The sequence below is a fragment of the Vulpes lagopus genome, chromosome 13, assembly GCF_018345385.1.
Source record: "Vulpes lagopus strain Blue_001 chromosome 13, ASM1834538v1, whole genome shotgun sequence".
Classification (NCBI taxonomy): Eukaryota; Metazoa; Chordata; class Mammalia; order Carnivora; family Canidae; genus Vulpes; species Vulpes lagopus.
In genome coordinates, this window is record NC_054836.1 from 32342003 (window position 1) to 32358982 (window position 16980).

The window sequence follows — 16980 nt, forward strand, 5'->3', positions numbered from 1 at the left end:
TGCATTGGGCTCCCCACCTGTGCCTGCTTCTTCCTCTGCCTGTGTCTCTGCCTCTCTCTGTGTGTCTCTCATGAATAAATAAATAAAATCTTTTTTAAAAAGTGGGGCTTTCTGCTTGATAAGCTTAATGTTCTAGGTAGGCATCATGAGTGTATCTAAGTCCTGAAGAGGCTTACAGTCTTCTAGAAAGATATTACATAGAAATAATCTAGGGCTCTACTGAGAAGATGATGAAGTATGCTGTAGGATTTCTGGGAGAGGCTGAGGAGGTTCACCTGAATGTAGAAGCCTAGAGATATTGCAGTGAATTTTTGAGAAGGAACAAATGATTATTTTTCATTTTTCTTTCCTTCTTTTTGCTCTAGAGCTCTGTGTCTTTTCCTCTTCCTTCCTTGAAGCTACAGAAGCTACAGATGTAACTGAGAAAGTCAAGGGTGTGAATGTTGATTTTAGGTATTTACTCCTCCTCTTAAACTCAAAGATGTATGAAGATATGACCTTGAGGGCTTAGAACTGTGCATTTGTTCTCTTCAAGGCAAATTGTAGCTGGCATCTCAGAACAAGGCATGACTGGTGCTTCACTTCAGTCTAGTACATTTTCTTAGCTCTAATTAGAAAACAAACTTATGGGAGTGGAAAATAAATTCAATAGCTCTCCAAAGTTTTTCCTTTTCTTATTTGATTTTTCCTGATATGATGGGATACACTTTAAAGTGAGTAGTACTCCAGATTTAATTCAAATGCCACACGTTGAAATAACTCAGGAAATTTTGTGGTACAGAGTTCTGGGGTGACAGTGTTTTGTATATTGCAACCTTTTGGAATTGGATTGTCATGTCAGAATTATTTTATTAAAATCTGTCTTCAGGTTCTATATTATCTTTTCATCTACTACAGACATTTACAACTAGAAAACAGTTGAGAGCTTCTTTAGAGGACATTAAATTTTCCCTCGTCCAGAGGCACACGTCTGCTACTTGTTCCTATATTTTAATTGCTAAACTCCAGAGGAAGAGAATCAACGGAGCCAGGGCCCCAAGTTGTGGAAGTTTCTATATCCGGTAAACTGGCTTCATTCCAGGGCAGAAAATTTATCAACAAATGAACCACCAGCTACTTCCCACACGTTCTCTGATTGCATTAAAAATCACTCCCCTTCCCACCCAGCTGAGAGTGTGCTTAGAGTATGGAGCTGACAGACATTCTCTCTCTTCCTCCTCCTCATTTTGTAAAATCGCTGGTTTCTGTAGTCTGTTAGGCTTCTTATTAATAGTAATAAAATGTTCATTCATTAACTGTCTCATGCCTACGAACTAGATATTGTCACTCTCTTTCTCCTCAAGTTAGATTGTTTTCATCAAGTTGTGCTATAGCAGAGAAGTGAGCTGGAAAACTGATTTTGGGTCTGTAGCATCAGGTACTATTTAACCAGTGGGAGGGACTGATAAAATTAGCAAGTTGACTAACCACTTCCCTTCCTTGTGGCTCTTTAATATTATAACGGATACAGAAAAGTTCAGAAGGACTGGGCTAGTTTTTGAAACCACAGCACACTTTGGCATAGGGGGAATGTACAACAGAATGGGTAAGTTTCTTTCTTTTAATCTTTCAGGAAAACTGTTAAAGGGATAAAGATGTGGAAATTTTTAAGTTTGACTATGCAAATAGTCTTTAGTGTTTATAGGCTGTGGAAAGATAAACCTGCCACGAGGAGGGAAGCAAAAGGTTTTTCTATCAGCAGCAGTAGCTCCAGGAACAGCAAATGTTAGAGTGAGCAAAAGATTCAACTCCTGGGATATCTTCACTGCCCCCACGTAGATCACAGTAAAATGCTCATGGGGGAGGATTCTTGTACTAGTATAATTTTTGATAAATAAGTTCCTGTGCCCTTAGTTCTTGTACTCTAGACTTTGTAATTATCAGTAGAGACATTGAGTCACTGAACCCAAATGTTCCTCTCGATCCTGAAATGGCTTAAGATCTTCAGCTATCTTGCTTGTAGTTTAAGTTCCTCTTGGTTTTTATCTTTTTATTATGGAAAATCTCAAATACAAGCAGAAGTAGAGTGCACAGTGCATAGATTGCCCATGCACTGTCAAACAGCTTCCAGACTGAGGGACTCAGGATCCAGGCTGTTTCATCCACACCTCTGTGACAATCTCCCCACTCTATTCTAGTAAGCTTGCAATATTTTAAGTGTGCCAATTCTGAACATTAAATGAAAGAGGCCTAGAATCTCCTCACTGTTCCTATCTGTTTAGTAATACAAGTTTTAGAGAAATATCATTACAGAAAATTGAATCCTGAGTCAGAGAAAGCAAGACCAACTTTCCAGTTGTTTGGCCAGTGGAATTAGAAGATTAGTGAAGATTGTATACCCTGGAGCTAGACTGCTTGGGGTCAAATTTTGGCTCCATGCAATGCAGTGTTTTTGAGGGTTTCCTAGTCTATCTATACCTCGGTTTCCCACCTGAAAAATGAAGATAAACTATAGCATTGATTTTTTTGAGGATAGGAGACAATGAGACCATCTGTGCATGTGGAAAGACTTGGCAAAGAGCTGAGAACAGAGAGTGTTCACTGTATGTTAGCTTCACAACTGTTTGCTGAAATGATTAGAGTGAGAGGAGGGATGAGCTCTGTTCAGACAGAAAGCCAAACATGTGTCTGAGCATACTTGATTGTTTTCTGACCATTGTTTTCTTTTGATTATTTGATGATATGAGGCCAGGAGAAGTGTCCCTGGACACATCTTACTTGCTCTTGGGCTCCTGAAAACTCCCAGCTCTCGCTCTTCCCTACCAGCTCCAAATTAATTCTCTCTGAAAAGAGTATCAGAGCTTGTCTTGCCCATCCTCTTGCTTTGAGGATGGGGGATTATAAATTTGCCTCCCCTCACAGAGCAAGGAGAATTAATTTGAGGGGAGAGTCATGGGCTCCTCTCATCCCTAAGAGAGGGGTGTATTGCCATTGGGCCTAGGCAGCATGGCTTCTAGGCCTGGGAGACCACCTGACATCTGAACTCTTGTTCTGTCTCTCAGAGACAGAACTTTGTAGGCTTGCTCTGGGCCTTCCAGGTCTGCAAACTGCCTAGACAATTTTTTTCATTAATAATGAGGATGGTGAAATTCTGAAGATGACAGCAAGTAGGGAGGCAAGGACCTTCTCTACTCTGTTCTTTCTCTCTGTTATTAATAAAAATGCCAATGACTGCGATTGACTAAGCATTTACTATGTGCCTGACACTGTACTGCATAGTTTTTTTCATTTAATACCCTTAGTATCCCTATATGACACTTAGGGTTACTGTGTTCTCACTTTATAGATAAGGAAACTGAAGCAGGGATGAGAGATGAAGCAAACTGCCTTTGATTGCCCAGCAAATAAGAGGCAGCCAGGATTTTGTTCTAGGTGTGTCTGACTTAATCACTTCTTAGAGTATTTGTCCCTAAGAAATCAGTTTATTCATACATATGCGGTCAAAAATGCATCCATGATTTTGCTCTTAGCATTCTTCCCAAGGTGAAAGTCATCAGTGTTCCTTTAAAGCAAACTGAATGGAAAAGCTTTTGTCTAGCAATAGATTTCCCACAGTGAATTTTCATAATGCCTAATTATAAGCTGGAAATTTGTCAGATCTTGACAAATTGGTGGGGGTGGGGATGGAGTTACCACTGTAAGGAAGTAAATATTGAACTGAGAGGGAAAAAAAGAAATGCTGTTTTAGTAAATTAACCATGCCTCAGTGGCGAATTTAGTTTTTAAGGCCATTTGTCTCTCTTGAGTTTTTGTAAACGATGGGTGAAATTCATCTGCGTCAATTTTCAAGAACATGCAGCACTGTTGTAAAACAAATGATAAACACTGATGCACTGCCGAAATAAAAATTGGCTGAATCTTCCGGGAGGTGCTGAAGAGAACTGGGTCATGCACAGTCAGACATTTTAGAAACCTGAGATTGACTTTCAGTGCTTTTTCTTTTAGACTTACTGGTACAACTGTAAAAATAGAACCAAATGTGTGAATGAAGGAAGAGGTTAATTTCACAACTTTGGAGAATTTTTTTTTTCCCTCCAGTGGAGTAATAGTCTTTTAAAAAATTTTCCTTTACTGAAAGGGATGCTGTCTGGAATTTCCAGCTAAAAATGAAAATATCAGATATAAAATAATTGACTTCTCTTATCAGACAATCGGGTAGACTCAGCAATCTTTCATCTTTTTTTTTTCTTCATTGGCTACAGAACTTTTGTCACCTTGATAGGATCCACCAAGCTTTACTTATAAAAACATTGGAAGAAATTCGAAATCCTGCTGTCTTTTGGCAGAGAAAATAGGAGATGAATGAAGTTGACACTGCTGGTGGGGGAGGGAGTAAAGTTGGAAAGATCATAGAAAGCATCCTTGGATTCTTAAATTTTTGAGAAACCAAGGAGGCTAGTTAGTACTGGTGACTACAAACCATTTTTTTGCAGAATTGTTCCGTACCTGTGTTTTCTTTTCTCCCATGTCTTCATCTCATAAGAACACCTCACTCATAACTTGTAAAGGGTTCATTGGAAATTTTCATATCTGTCTGTGGTTAGAGACCGATGCAGAAGTGCCATTTTGCCTGTCATGGTCACCTTCTTTACGCACTGATGTAATTTCTGATGGCTTTGGTCACCCCCACTGGTGACTGAACACCAACGTGCTGGTGCTTCCTTATCGACTTTTTCTGTCCTAACGTTTAATATTTGTCATTGCTTTTATGTCACTGCTGTTTTGGGGATTAAATATTTTGTTAAAAATCTTTTTTTAAATATTTTATTTATTTATGATAGACAGAGAGAGAGGCAGAGACACAGGCAGAGGGAGAGACAGGCTCCATGCCGGGAGCCTGATGTGGGACTCGATCCTGGGGCTCCAGGATCCCGCCCTGGGCCAAAGACAGGAGCTAAACCACTGAGCCACCCAGGGATCCCCTATTTTGTTAAAAATCTTGAACAAAAAAAGCATTTATTTTTCCTTAAGTGTTTCTTTCTCTCTCTCTCTCTCTGTCTGTTTTTGTTGTTGTTATTCTTTAGATCCTTTCATCACAGATTTTTTAGTATAACATGCCTTGGAGATTTAGAGGTCATAATCACAGCTTCTACCCTCAGAATGCTTACAGACTAGTGGGTGAACAAAATTTTATGAAGTGAATGAAGCTGTAGTTCATAAAACATATCCTACCATCTTTGGTCTAACTACACTGGGAAAGGTTGGTATGTGTGTTAGTAAGAGACCAAGCTCCGAGATTAGAGAGCCATGGCTCAAGTTCTGTTACTTTGTGATTTGGAAATCTTACTAACCTCCTTAAGCCTCAATTTCTTTACCTGTAAAATGATATCAAGCTCATAAGGGTTTTATATGAGTTGTATGATAGGATACATGTTAAATATTTATATAGCATGCCATTTATAGTTTGAGGGATCAGGAGAAGTCTCTATCAAAGGATGCTCACTTTAAGATGTGCCTGAATGACAGAAAGATCCTTCTAAGTCACAGGGAACTGCATGTGCCAAGTGGTAAGAAGTTTGGCTTCTCTGAGAAAGACAGTAAAGGCCAGCATGGTTGAAACATGTAAAGGGAAAAATCGCTTGGAGGTGTCCAAGCAACAGAGTCAAGTAGGTCATGGTAGGGAGTTGCATATTAAGTCCAATCAGAAGTGACTGAAAGCTTACACTGGAAGTTGCATGATCCGAATACTATTTTTAAATTAGTTAAAAAGTGGAGAGGATCTCAAGAATCAAGAGTAGACATAGAAACAGGTTAGAGGGATGCCTGTGTGGCTCAGCAGTTGAGTGTCTGCCTTTGACTCAGGGCGCAATCCCAGATTCCTGGGATGGAGTCCCACAGTGGGCTCCTTGCATGGAGCCTGCTTCTCCTCCCTCTGCCTGTGTCTCTGTTTCTCTTCCTGTGTCTCGCATGAATAAATAAATAAAATATTTAAAAAGAAAAAAAGAAACAGGTTAGAAAACTCTTAAAGTAAGTAGCCTAGTCCAGAAATGATGGTAGCTTGTAGTAGGTAGTACCAGTAGGGTTGAAGGCAGTGGACAGAACTGAGAGATCCAGTATAATAAATAGGAATTGATAAACAATTAGACGTGAAAATAAGGATGAGGAAAATGTCACTTCTGATCCTATGGCATGAGCAGCTGGATCCAGGGAAATGTCATATATGAAAATGGGGCAAACTGGAAGAAGAGCAGGCTTTGAACATCTGAACTGAAATGCTTTTGGAACTTTGAAGGGAGTACATCAGGGAGGCAACTGATTTGAAAGAGAGAGAGAGAGTGTATGAGAAGTGGGGAGGGGAAAGGGAGAGGGAAAAGCAGACTCCCCACTGAGCAGAGAGCCCAGTGATGCCAGGGCTTGATTCCAGGACCCTGGGATCATGACTTGAGCTCAAGGCAGATGCTTAACTGACTTAAGGGCACCCAGGTGCCCTTCCTTATTTTATCTTAATGTAGCTATATAGAATTCAAGGAAATAATAATACATTATTTATACTGGTATAAATTTATTTCCCCTAATGTGTAAATTGCTTAACTTAGCACTTTGTTCATATTTGTGTTTCCATTGTCAAGGCTTCTGGGTACTGTTGCTGAGTGTACCTCTCTCTAGGGTGTGTCATTCACAAAGGGCAGTGGTTTTCAACTGGGGGGTGGTTTTATCCTTTGGCAATGACTGGAGACCTTTTTGAAGATTACAACTGGAGACTACTGTGCTAGTGGCTTCTAGTGGGAAGAGGCAGAGTTGCTGTTAAGTATCCAACAATGACAGGACAACCTCACACAACAAAGAATTCTTTGACCCAAAATAACAGTAGTGCTGAGGTTGAAAAACCTTGTCATGGATCATGATGCAGTCCTGCTCAAGTGCCCACCATCAGGCACTGGCAATAATAGTTCTTGACTAGAGATTTTCTGTCAGAGAATAGAGATCTCTTTGTTCGTTGTTTTTTCAGTAAGTTTGTGTAGCAAGTCATCTTTTAATTTTATTTCATTGTGAGATTTGTTAGAAAGAAGTGAATAAATAAAAATAAAGTTTGTATGAATTGTCTTTGTAGAATTAATTTTCAATAGAATTTATCTACATGGTTAAAAATAGAGGGCAGTGCTCCACCCAATGGATGTTAGACTTTTTACATCAGAGCTGGAACCTTTTAAGTAGAGTTAAGTTATTATGCTAAAATGTGTATCAGGGAAGTTTTGGAATTAAAAAAAATATAAAAGGTATTAGATTCATTTTTTAAAAATGTATTTTTTTAACAAAAAAGTATAGGGATTTTTTTTACTCTTTTAAAATAAACATTTTTATTCTCATTTTATTATAAAATTGTGTGTGTGTGTCTATACATATAATGGAATACTAGGTACGCATAACCAACTTAGGAAAATAATACAGCTGCCATCAGCACTGTCTCCTCACTTAACTCCCCCCCCCCCCAGAAGGGTAAACACAATTCTGAATTTTTATTCTTTAATTTGTGTTTAAGTTTTAATACATATGTATGTATACTTAACAAGATATAAAATTAGAGCTTTTTAAATGCCTCTTTGTATGACATTAGACCATTATCTTATACCATACACAAAAATGAACTCAAAATGGATTAAAGACTTAAGTATAATACCTTAAACTATAAAACTCCCAGGCAAAAATAAAGAGGAAAAGTTCATAACATTAGCTTTGGCAGTGATTTCTTGTGTATGACACCAAAAGCACAGGCAGCAAAAGCAGAAATAAACAGGTTTTGTATGGCAAAGAAAACTCTCAACAGAATAAAAAAGTCAACATATAGAATGGGAGAAAATATTAATGAAACATGTATTTTACTTATAACGCATTAATATCCAAAACATATAAGGAACTCCTACAACTCAGTGGCAAAAATAAACAAATAAATAACCCAATTAAAATGGGCAAAGAGCTTGAATAGCTATTTCTCCAAAGAAGACAGTACAGATGGCTAACAGGTGTACGAAAAGATGCTCGCTATTGCTAATTATTGGGGAAATACAAGTCAAAACAATGATATATCACCTCACAGCTGTTAGGTGGACATTTAAAAAAAAACAAACAGAGTAACAAGTGTTGGTGAGGATATGGAGAATTTGGAGCTCCTATGTACTGTTGGTGGGAATGCAAAATGGTGCAGCTGCTATGGAAAACAGTATGAAGGTTCCTCAAGTATGAAAACTAGAGCTACGATATGATCCACCAGTGGTGCTTCATATACATCCAAAAGAGTTGAAATCAGGATTTAAAAAAAAATATTTTATTTATTCATGAGAGACACACAGAGAGAAAGAGGCAAAGATACAGGCAGAGGGAGAAGTAGGCTCCATGTAGGGAGCCCAGTGTGGGACCAGATCTGGGACTCCAGGATCATATCCTGAGCTGAAGGCAGATGCTCAACCACTGAGCCACCCAGGCATCCCTGTAATCAGGATGTTAAAGAAATGTTAACAGTCCTGTATTCATTGCAATATTCAATTCACAGTAGCCAAGAGGTAGAAACAACCTAAATATCTATCAACAGACAAATGGATAGAGAAAATGTGGCATACATACCGCGGAGTATTATTTAGCCATAAGAAAGTATATCCTGTCATATGCTACAACATGGATTACCCTCAAGTAACTTATGCTAAGGGAAATGAGCCAGTTACAGAAGGACATATTCTGCTTGAATCCATTTATACAAGTTATAAATGTCAAACTCAGAAAGAAAGCAGTAATGATCGTCGCCAGGGACCAGGGGGAGGAAAAAATGGGAAGTTACTCTTCAGTGGGTGTAAAATATCAGTCAGGCAAGATGAAAAAGTTCTAGAGAGTTGATGTACAACATTGTAGTTACAGTTACTAATACTGTACACTACACTTAAAAGTTGTTATGAGAGTAGATCTTATGCTGTGTGGCTTTTTTTTTAAACCACAATAAAAAAAATACGCCTTTAGGATGGATTGGGTAAAAGTGAAGGAATAGAACAAGTTCAGTGGCTGAGAAATGTAGGCATGTGGTGAGGACAGTGCCATCATTAGAAAGGAGTAGACATCTCTTGTGACTGCATCCCGGGATAAAGGCTGAGCCTAAGATGAAAATGTCAGTGTTTTAAACACGGTAATGCCATGGAGGTTTTCTTAACAGACACACAGGAGACAAGACAAGGAATATGCAGAGGGAGATAGATTTTGTATGCTGTGCCTTCCTTCAGGAAGAGTGAAGTACCGTGTTCATTATCTGGACTTGCAGTTGGCCCTGGCACCAGGTCACCTAAGAGTTTCTCTGAGGGCACTGAGAGAGATAAGAATTAATCATTGTCAAGACGGCAGAACTGGAGATGGATATCTGAGAGTCTTCAGGATGGTGTGTAAGTGGAGGCCACATGAACGTAAGAAAAGTAGGGACAAAAGAGATATGGAGTTTGAGGAATGCCCACAATAACGGAGGGATTAAGGGGATTAAGAAAAAAAAATCATGAACTTTTCCTGTTGCTTTTTGTTCGTTTTTATTTTAAAATCTTCTCTCCATATATTTCTATTCCATATGCTTCCTCAGTCTTTACAATATGCATTATTGTAGTGGATTAACATTCAAAACTAGATTGGATTCTTGTGACAATAAATATGAAATAGTTTGATTTGTAATGTTAATATGACTTGGAACAATTTTCTAGTTCTGATTGAGAGTGTAATTATCCAAAAAACCAGAAGTGGTATCAGTGCTGCTAGGTAGCTTGTGACATCAGCAAAGTTTGTTTCTAGGGCTGCCGTTCACCATTTCCCTTTTTTGTTAGTTTCTTTGATCCTAAATTTCTAGTCTTCAAAATAAAAAGTGATCTTAATGTGCAAAAATCATCTAAAAACATTTTCTCTGCCTTAAAGCTTTTCTGTCCTTTAATCTTCATGAACCCTCTTTCTACCTGTTAGGGCCTAAACCAGAGGCACTTCACTTTTCTTTCCTCCCTCACATAAAATTTAAATGTTAGAGTTCTACATTCTCTCTTCTCAGAGGCCTGCTAGTTACTGATGCTAATGTGCTAAGTCTGTATTATTCACAGTAATTCACAATACGCTATTATTGGCATAATGTATTCACTCCCAGATGCTATCTTCACTGGGGGCTTCATGGCTTTCAACTAAAGTGGTGCTTAATGGTGGACTATTCAGATGTCAGGGCAGATTAAGTCAGACAGGTCTATTGTTAGTATTATTTATTTTCAAAATTACTTTTTTGGTCCATATTTATCTAACTTTTGTCAATATAACTAACATTAGAAATTAAAAGATCTATATTTTTATGTTTTTCTTACTTGAGATAATTTTTTTAAAAATTCATTTATTTATTTTTAAAGAGAGAGAGAAAGAGAAGAAAGAGTGGTGGAGCACGTATGTGCATGAGTAAGGGAAGGGGCAAAGGAAGAGAGAGAGTGAGAGAATCCTCAGAAGACAGAGCTGAAGCCCACTCAACTGGAGGCTCAATCTCCCATCATGACCTGAGCCAAAACCAAGAGTGGGTTGCTTAACCGACCAAGCCACCCAGGCACCCCACTTGAAATGATTTTCAAAAGAAATTTTTACTTTTAAAGCAGTTAGCATTTTTTTAAATTCAACTTCTCCTTGAATTAATTAAATCGGTTCTTAAGTCATTTTTTTATGTAATCATATTGATGGGTACTTGGCATATGCTGCAGCTGCTAGATGTTTCAATATTCCTATATGAAAGTTACACAAATAGTAAACCTGCTATTTTAGGATTACCTAAAAGAAAACCAAAATTTTGTTAAAAACGTTATTCCAAAACCCTGTTGTGTAATTAACACTATGAATGAAAACCCAGTAAGAAAGAGGGAAAAATATTTTGTATTTATGGTCAGGACTGAATCTGTTCAGTTCAAAGTGATGAGTTAGATTTTGAACTTTTCTAGAGCCAAACTTTTCTAGAGTTTCAAATGAATAAAGATATTTATATAATTAAAATTCAGTTTATTATTAAAAACTGAATTAAGATGACAGTGAAAGAACAGCCTCAGGTGTGTGACTCTGCATTTTAAAGTGATACATTTAATGTTTATGCAAAAGTAAGAGGCTTTAAAAAAATTTACTTTAAAAAGTGATTAGCACCTTCGTTGTACAGTTCCTAAGATTTTTTTTTTGTAACACTGCATAAAATTTGAAGCATTTTTTTGCTTCAAAATTTGACCTACTTAGAAAGTCCTGATAATTCCAATGTAATATATTCCCTCAGTTTTGTAAGCGCCTTTGGGTAATGTATTGGAGAGGCAAGTAATCTCATCAAGAAGCGTAATGGACCCTATCACATTTCAAGATATATTTTTTTCTACTACTTCTGCTTCAAATTTAGTTCTGTGTTTAATGATACCACACTCTACTGGCAAGGGTACTTTTCCAGTATTTTAACTCTCTTTGCATACAAATGGTGTTTTTGGTCTAGCTGCCATTGCATATCTTTTCCTTGAAATTAGGTGACATAGTTTGATTTTTTACAGTCAGGAAAAAAAAGTGTTTGTTCATCTTGAGAGGTTTAGAGAAAGAAAGGTTGTCACTGAATAAAATGCATGGCTTGACACAATTTGAAAAATGGGTTGGTGCCAGCTCAAGAAGGCAGGAATAAACTCCTACTTGGTTGAAAATATGCTTGGCCTGTTGTAAAGGAAAGTCTCCGGGATCAGTCATCCGGGGCTCTATGATGGAGAGTGAAACTGCACAGAGGAAGCCCTCCCCATTCACCTTCACCTTAGCAAACACTTCTCTCCTGCTTGATGCCAGTGAGCTGCATATTTTAGTCATAGACGTTAAATTTTGAAGGCTTCTCAAGAGACTCTCTTGACAAGTAAGATATTCTTTATTATCTAGACTTTTGCCAATGAAATACTTTAGGTCCCAGGAGATATTAAGTAACTTCCCAGGAACTCAGATATCACCACCCTTAAAGTCAAGTCTTCTTCCTCTTCAGAGCTGTGTCTCTCCAGATGGAATGTCAAGGTAAGATCCGAATTTAACGGGTGGCATACTTCTATAAATATCAGGTTTCCTTTGACTTACCAATACTTTAATGAAAAAACACAAGAGAACCAAAGGATGTTTTAAAAGAAGGTTGTGTAAGCCACTGCAAAAGAATATGTAATAACATACACAATATTTTCTGTATGCTAAGCTGGAAAAAGATGATAAAGCAATATGTTCATTATATGTGTTTTTTTAAATCAAAATAAGAGGCATAGCACAAGAAAAAATTGTTTTTCAGTTTGCAAATATCTTAAATATCCTAATAAATATAAATATTAAAGTTCTTAAGCTGTATTCAAAACAAACTATTCCAAGTAAACAGGTAGGTTGTATTAAAGCTAGGCACAGCCTATCTGTGCTTGCTAGAAAAAAAAATTCTTACATATTTTGGAAGACAAATATGATTTCAGATATGTAATTGATGAGAAATACTTTTAGGGGCAAGAATTTTATTAATGTTTATGAAATTGCTTGAAAATTCTGAAGTCATGGATTCTAGTTAATAAAGAACCATGCTGAAAAAGTAGAGTTAGAAATTAATTTGTTGCTTTAAAACTGAAGAAATGCAAACATTTTTGTTCTTTAGGTAAAACCGCTTTTTCCTGCACTGCAATTTTTAAAAAGAAAATGTTTATTGCATATACATTTGGATGACCAAGTAATACTCATTTTGTGTAAAATTGCTTAAAAGAATATTCCTTCAAGTTAAGTCCTTCAATTGGAACTTTCCAGCTTCTCAATATAGGTATCAATTACATTTTAAGATAATAGTGTGGGCTATTGTGTAAGTGATTTGAAGATATAATATCTATATTCTCAGATGGAACAAGTTAATTTAAGTATGGTAAGTTGAAATTAAATTTCGTAACACAAAGTTGTCTTTATTTTAAATTTACACTAAATGTGGTTACAGCAAAAAACAATCTAGACACATAGTTTTTCTTGTATAAATTGATTTAATCCTCTATTTTGTACTGGAGACTTATTTAGTTTTCATTTAGTATCCCACTGGGAATAGTAAACAACTTAATACTTTCTTTTCATATTACTATCTAAGCATTTAAATGTAGAAAAAGACCAAAACTTTGACTTCTGCTGTATTTGAATGTGTAAATTTACATATGAATTTACATATAAAATATACAACTACAAACATGGATATAGAATGTATCACCCTATATCTTAACTTGTAACTTAATGCAACAAAGAGGTCAAAATAAACCTGCTGTCACGTGAGGAGTGCCAGCCCCTACTCCTATTTCCCAAGTAGACACTTATGTTTAATAATGAGGGTGATTGAATGATGCAAAAGGAAAAGGTCTATCTTGTTATTCAGATGTTCTCAGATGGTAAGGTCTTAACACACTTCTGTTTCCCTGTTCCTTCTCATCTACTACAAAATTTAATATAAAAGAAAGTGGACTTTGTATAAATCTTAGTGTTTTTTGCTTATTTATGTGACAATTTATTTAAATATTTAGTGACTCTGCTGCTTTTGAAATCATATGTATTGTCATATGTTTATCTAAAATACTCAAATATTGAAAACAAAGGTCTTACTATCAATTGGAAATTTCCTTAAGTGGAAATTTCTCTTCTAACTTTTAGGAGTCCAAGTTGCAATTAAGTAGACAGTGTGCATGTGATTAATAATACTCCCCAGTCTGCTTGTTTGTTTACACTCTTGGGTCAGTGCTGCTGATTTTATGCACTTAATTGCCACTTGTGACGTATGCCCATGTGCACAGTTCTCTAATCATGGCTCCAGTGGGGACTCACTTGGCATATGTAGTTTTTATGCATCATTTCAGTCAGAAAATGAGAAAATCTTCAGATAATGATATTAAGTGTGTGATATGTTCTTTTTTGGTTAAATCATTGCTAAGACATGTGATATGGTTGGAGTTAGGATATTATGGAAAGGACATTGGTCTTGGAGCCAAGAGGATTTGGATTTTAACATACCATGAACTAGTGAGCAACATTTGCAAATTGACTACATTTCTGAGTCTGGTTTCTCATTTGTGATGTCTACTTTGTAGGGTGGCAGTGAATGTAAAATTAAATAATTTATGTACAAGTTGAACCCAACCTTCTAGAAGGCATAACAGTATCTGGTCTCCAATAATGCACAGTGTTTGTGGCATAATGAGTACTCAGGAATTACTTGTTTGAATTAATTGAGGCACGTAGAATACTGGTAGGTGTTCAACAAGTGTTAGTTCCATTCTCTTCTATTTTTGGAGTTCTATTTCTTGTTGATTTACTTAGTTAAGACCATTTAAAAGTCAAGTAATTTTGGGGGGGAATCCTAATTTCCCACACATATAATTAGTGTGATTTTTGTCAATTGGTCTTTAGTACCTTTTCCTAAAAGCTTATAATTTTACTGGATGCAATATCATAAATTAGCCATTAAGAGATTGATGGTTTTTCATAGAAAGGGCAGAACAGAAGCTCATGTAATTATTGAGTGTAGTAAGTTGATCCTCACTGTAGCATAATCAAGTAGCTAGCATAATAGGCTGTTAAATTTTTAGAGATGGCAACAGGGTAGTTATGGAATGAGACCTTAAATTCTTTTTGGTGAAAAGCATAGGGTTGGATGGAGTCCATGGCAAGGACTGTTAGCTGTTTGCTAGAATCCATCCCCGTTGTTCTATAGAAACAAAATTGCACATGAGCACATGGCTGAGCAGGTAGGCCCTGTAATTCTCAGGCCCCATTTGAGGTACGTGTGACCATGTTACTAAGTTCTTGGGATTCTGAATGTGAGTGATGTGTGTCACTGGATCTGTGCTTTAAGACATTTGTTACTGTCTGTGTCCCTTCCCTCTACTACTGGCTGGAACTTCAGATGGTTTTTATCCCACTTCAACCATACATTTCTAGGAAATGTCAGGGCAAAAGGAGAAAAGAGTATTGGTCACTGCAGGAACTGCCAATCTGGAATGCTGCACAAGAGAGAAATAAACTTCTCTATTGTTTAAAGCACTGTATTTTTTTGGTTTCTTTATTACAGCAGGTTAACTTAAACCATGACTGATATGGAGTCCCATAGATTTTGGTTGATCTGAGCTCAGCCCGTCATGAGTAATGTGATCTGAGTCTCCTAAGATTCAGTGCCCTGATGTATTACATGGTATTATTGTGGGATTATGTGAGAGTTTAGAAATTCAGCATTTAGGGGCTCCTGGTGGGCTCAGTCAGGAGAGCATGTGACTCTTGATCTTGCGGTTGTAAGTTCACTACACCCATGTAAGATGTAGAGAATGCTTAAATAAGTAAGATTTAAAAAAAAAGTTCAGCATTTATAGTATATCAGGCACTATGCTAAATGTGTTCTGTCATTTAAATGTTCATGACCAATTTATGTACTAGGGATTATAATCTGGATTTTATGAATGGGAACTCTGAGGAATGATGATTATAAATTACTTTCCCACAGGTGTAGGGCTAGTAATGACACGTTCAGGCACATTTGACTCCAGAGTGTCATAATCTTAAGCAGTACCAGCTGCAGTTAGCACAGTGCCAGGAAAATATTAAGTATTTAATAAATACTAATGATGTCATTAATTCATTTGGCAAACACCAATTGAGTACCTCATATAGGTAAGGTATAATGGATTATGCTGGGGGGACATCAAGGCTGACCAGCCCCATTTGAGTAGCCCCTTTTCTCTCTTGGTTATTCTCTTCTACTCAACTCTGTTTTTCTTTCATGGCCTCACTTTTTATAATTCTAATTTTATTTTATTTTTTATCTTCTTTCATTTGTACCCTCAACTGTAAGTACCACACAGCAAAAAACATATTTTTCCTCCAATATGTACAGGTCTACTATGGTAGTGCCTGATAGTTACAGGTGCTCAATAAACGACTGTTGAATAAGAAAATGAATGGATGAAAAAAAATGGATGATTGACACTAGGTTTGAGTAAAAGAAATGAATTTTCTTGGTTTCCTCTACATTCTGTACCAACCTTGAAAAATTAGGAAACTGGAAACATGTTTTGGATCATTGGACTTCCACTTAGAAGCCAGAAAGCTAGATTCAAATTTGCTGGTCCCTTTACCTTCTCTAATTCTGCCAAACCATATGTGTCCAAAGAACCATATCTAATTCCTAAGGTAAATAAAGTGTGACTTCCCTTTTATCAGCAGGTTTTATGGTCTGTAAGACAACAGAGTTAGTAATCAGTAGATTTGAATGACACAAAGCTCTGTTCTATGCTTGTGGAAGATACAAAAAGCAGTTTCTGGTCTCTAAGGTGAGTGCCTAGTAGGTGAGAAGATAAGATATATACATAACACACCATGTGATATAGAACAAATAAAAAGTAAAGGCTATAATTGTTTAAGGTATCAGAAAAGAAAGCTGGCATAATAAGAAGGGCTGATCAGGAAAACTTTGAGTAGGGGTGAAAAGGACCCCTAGAGTAAAAGGAGGTATTTTTCTGGGACTTGAGAAGCTAGCTGTTAGAACAAGAGAGGTAATATGAACCAAGGTGAGTAGCTGAAATTACCATGGTATATTTTAGCTTGGATTCACCCTCAACCCAAGCAGGCCCCAAGGCAGGTATTCAAATTTAAGAAATTTGGAAACAGTTCAGGAAACTCTGGGATGGAAAAGAGAGTGGAAGACAGTGAGGGTGGGAGTGGGGGTGAGGTAAGATATTAATTAAATACTATGCTGGATAACTAAAGCTTAATTCTACTGAAAATGGAAGGAAAGAATGTACAGCATGCACATCTGAAATATTCTATCCAGGAGAGGGAGCTGAGGTATTTATATGCCAACTCTTGACTCTAGTCATTGGTTGAGGGCCTCTGTGCTCCTAGGACTCAGGGTTGGGCATTGGGGAGTTTATGTCCTTAGCACTCCTGGCCCCTGGAAAAGACATACACGTGCTGGCAGTT

At 37.0% G+C, this 16980-nt stretch overlaps 1 protein-coding gene across 4 annotated transcripts in view; it reads left to right on the top strand.

The window, feature by feature from the left end:
* HDAC9 (histone deacetylase 9) overlaps positions 1-16980 on the top strand; it is a 927702-nt gene that overhangs the window by 191069 nt on the left and 719653 nt on the right. The window contains exon 1 of one of the 4 annotated variants that reach the window (XM_041727863.1): positions 979-1585. The exons of the other annotated variants lie outside the window; for them this stretch is intronic. Coding sequence (XP_041583797.1) covers positions 1570-1585 — 16 coding nt within the window. The 5' untranslated portion in view covers positions 979-1569. Of the gene's footprint in view, positions 1-978; positions 1586-16980 lie in introns of those variants that run through there. 4 annotated transcript variants of the gene reach the window in all.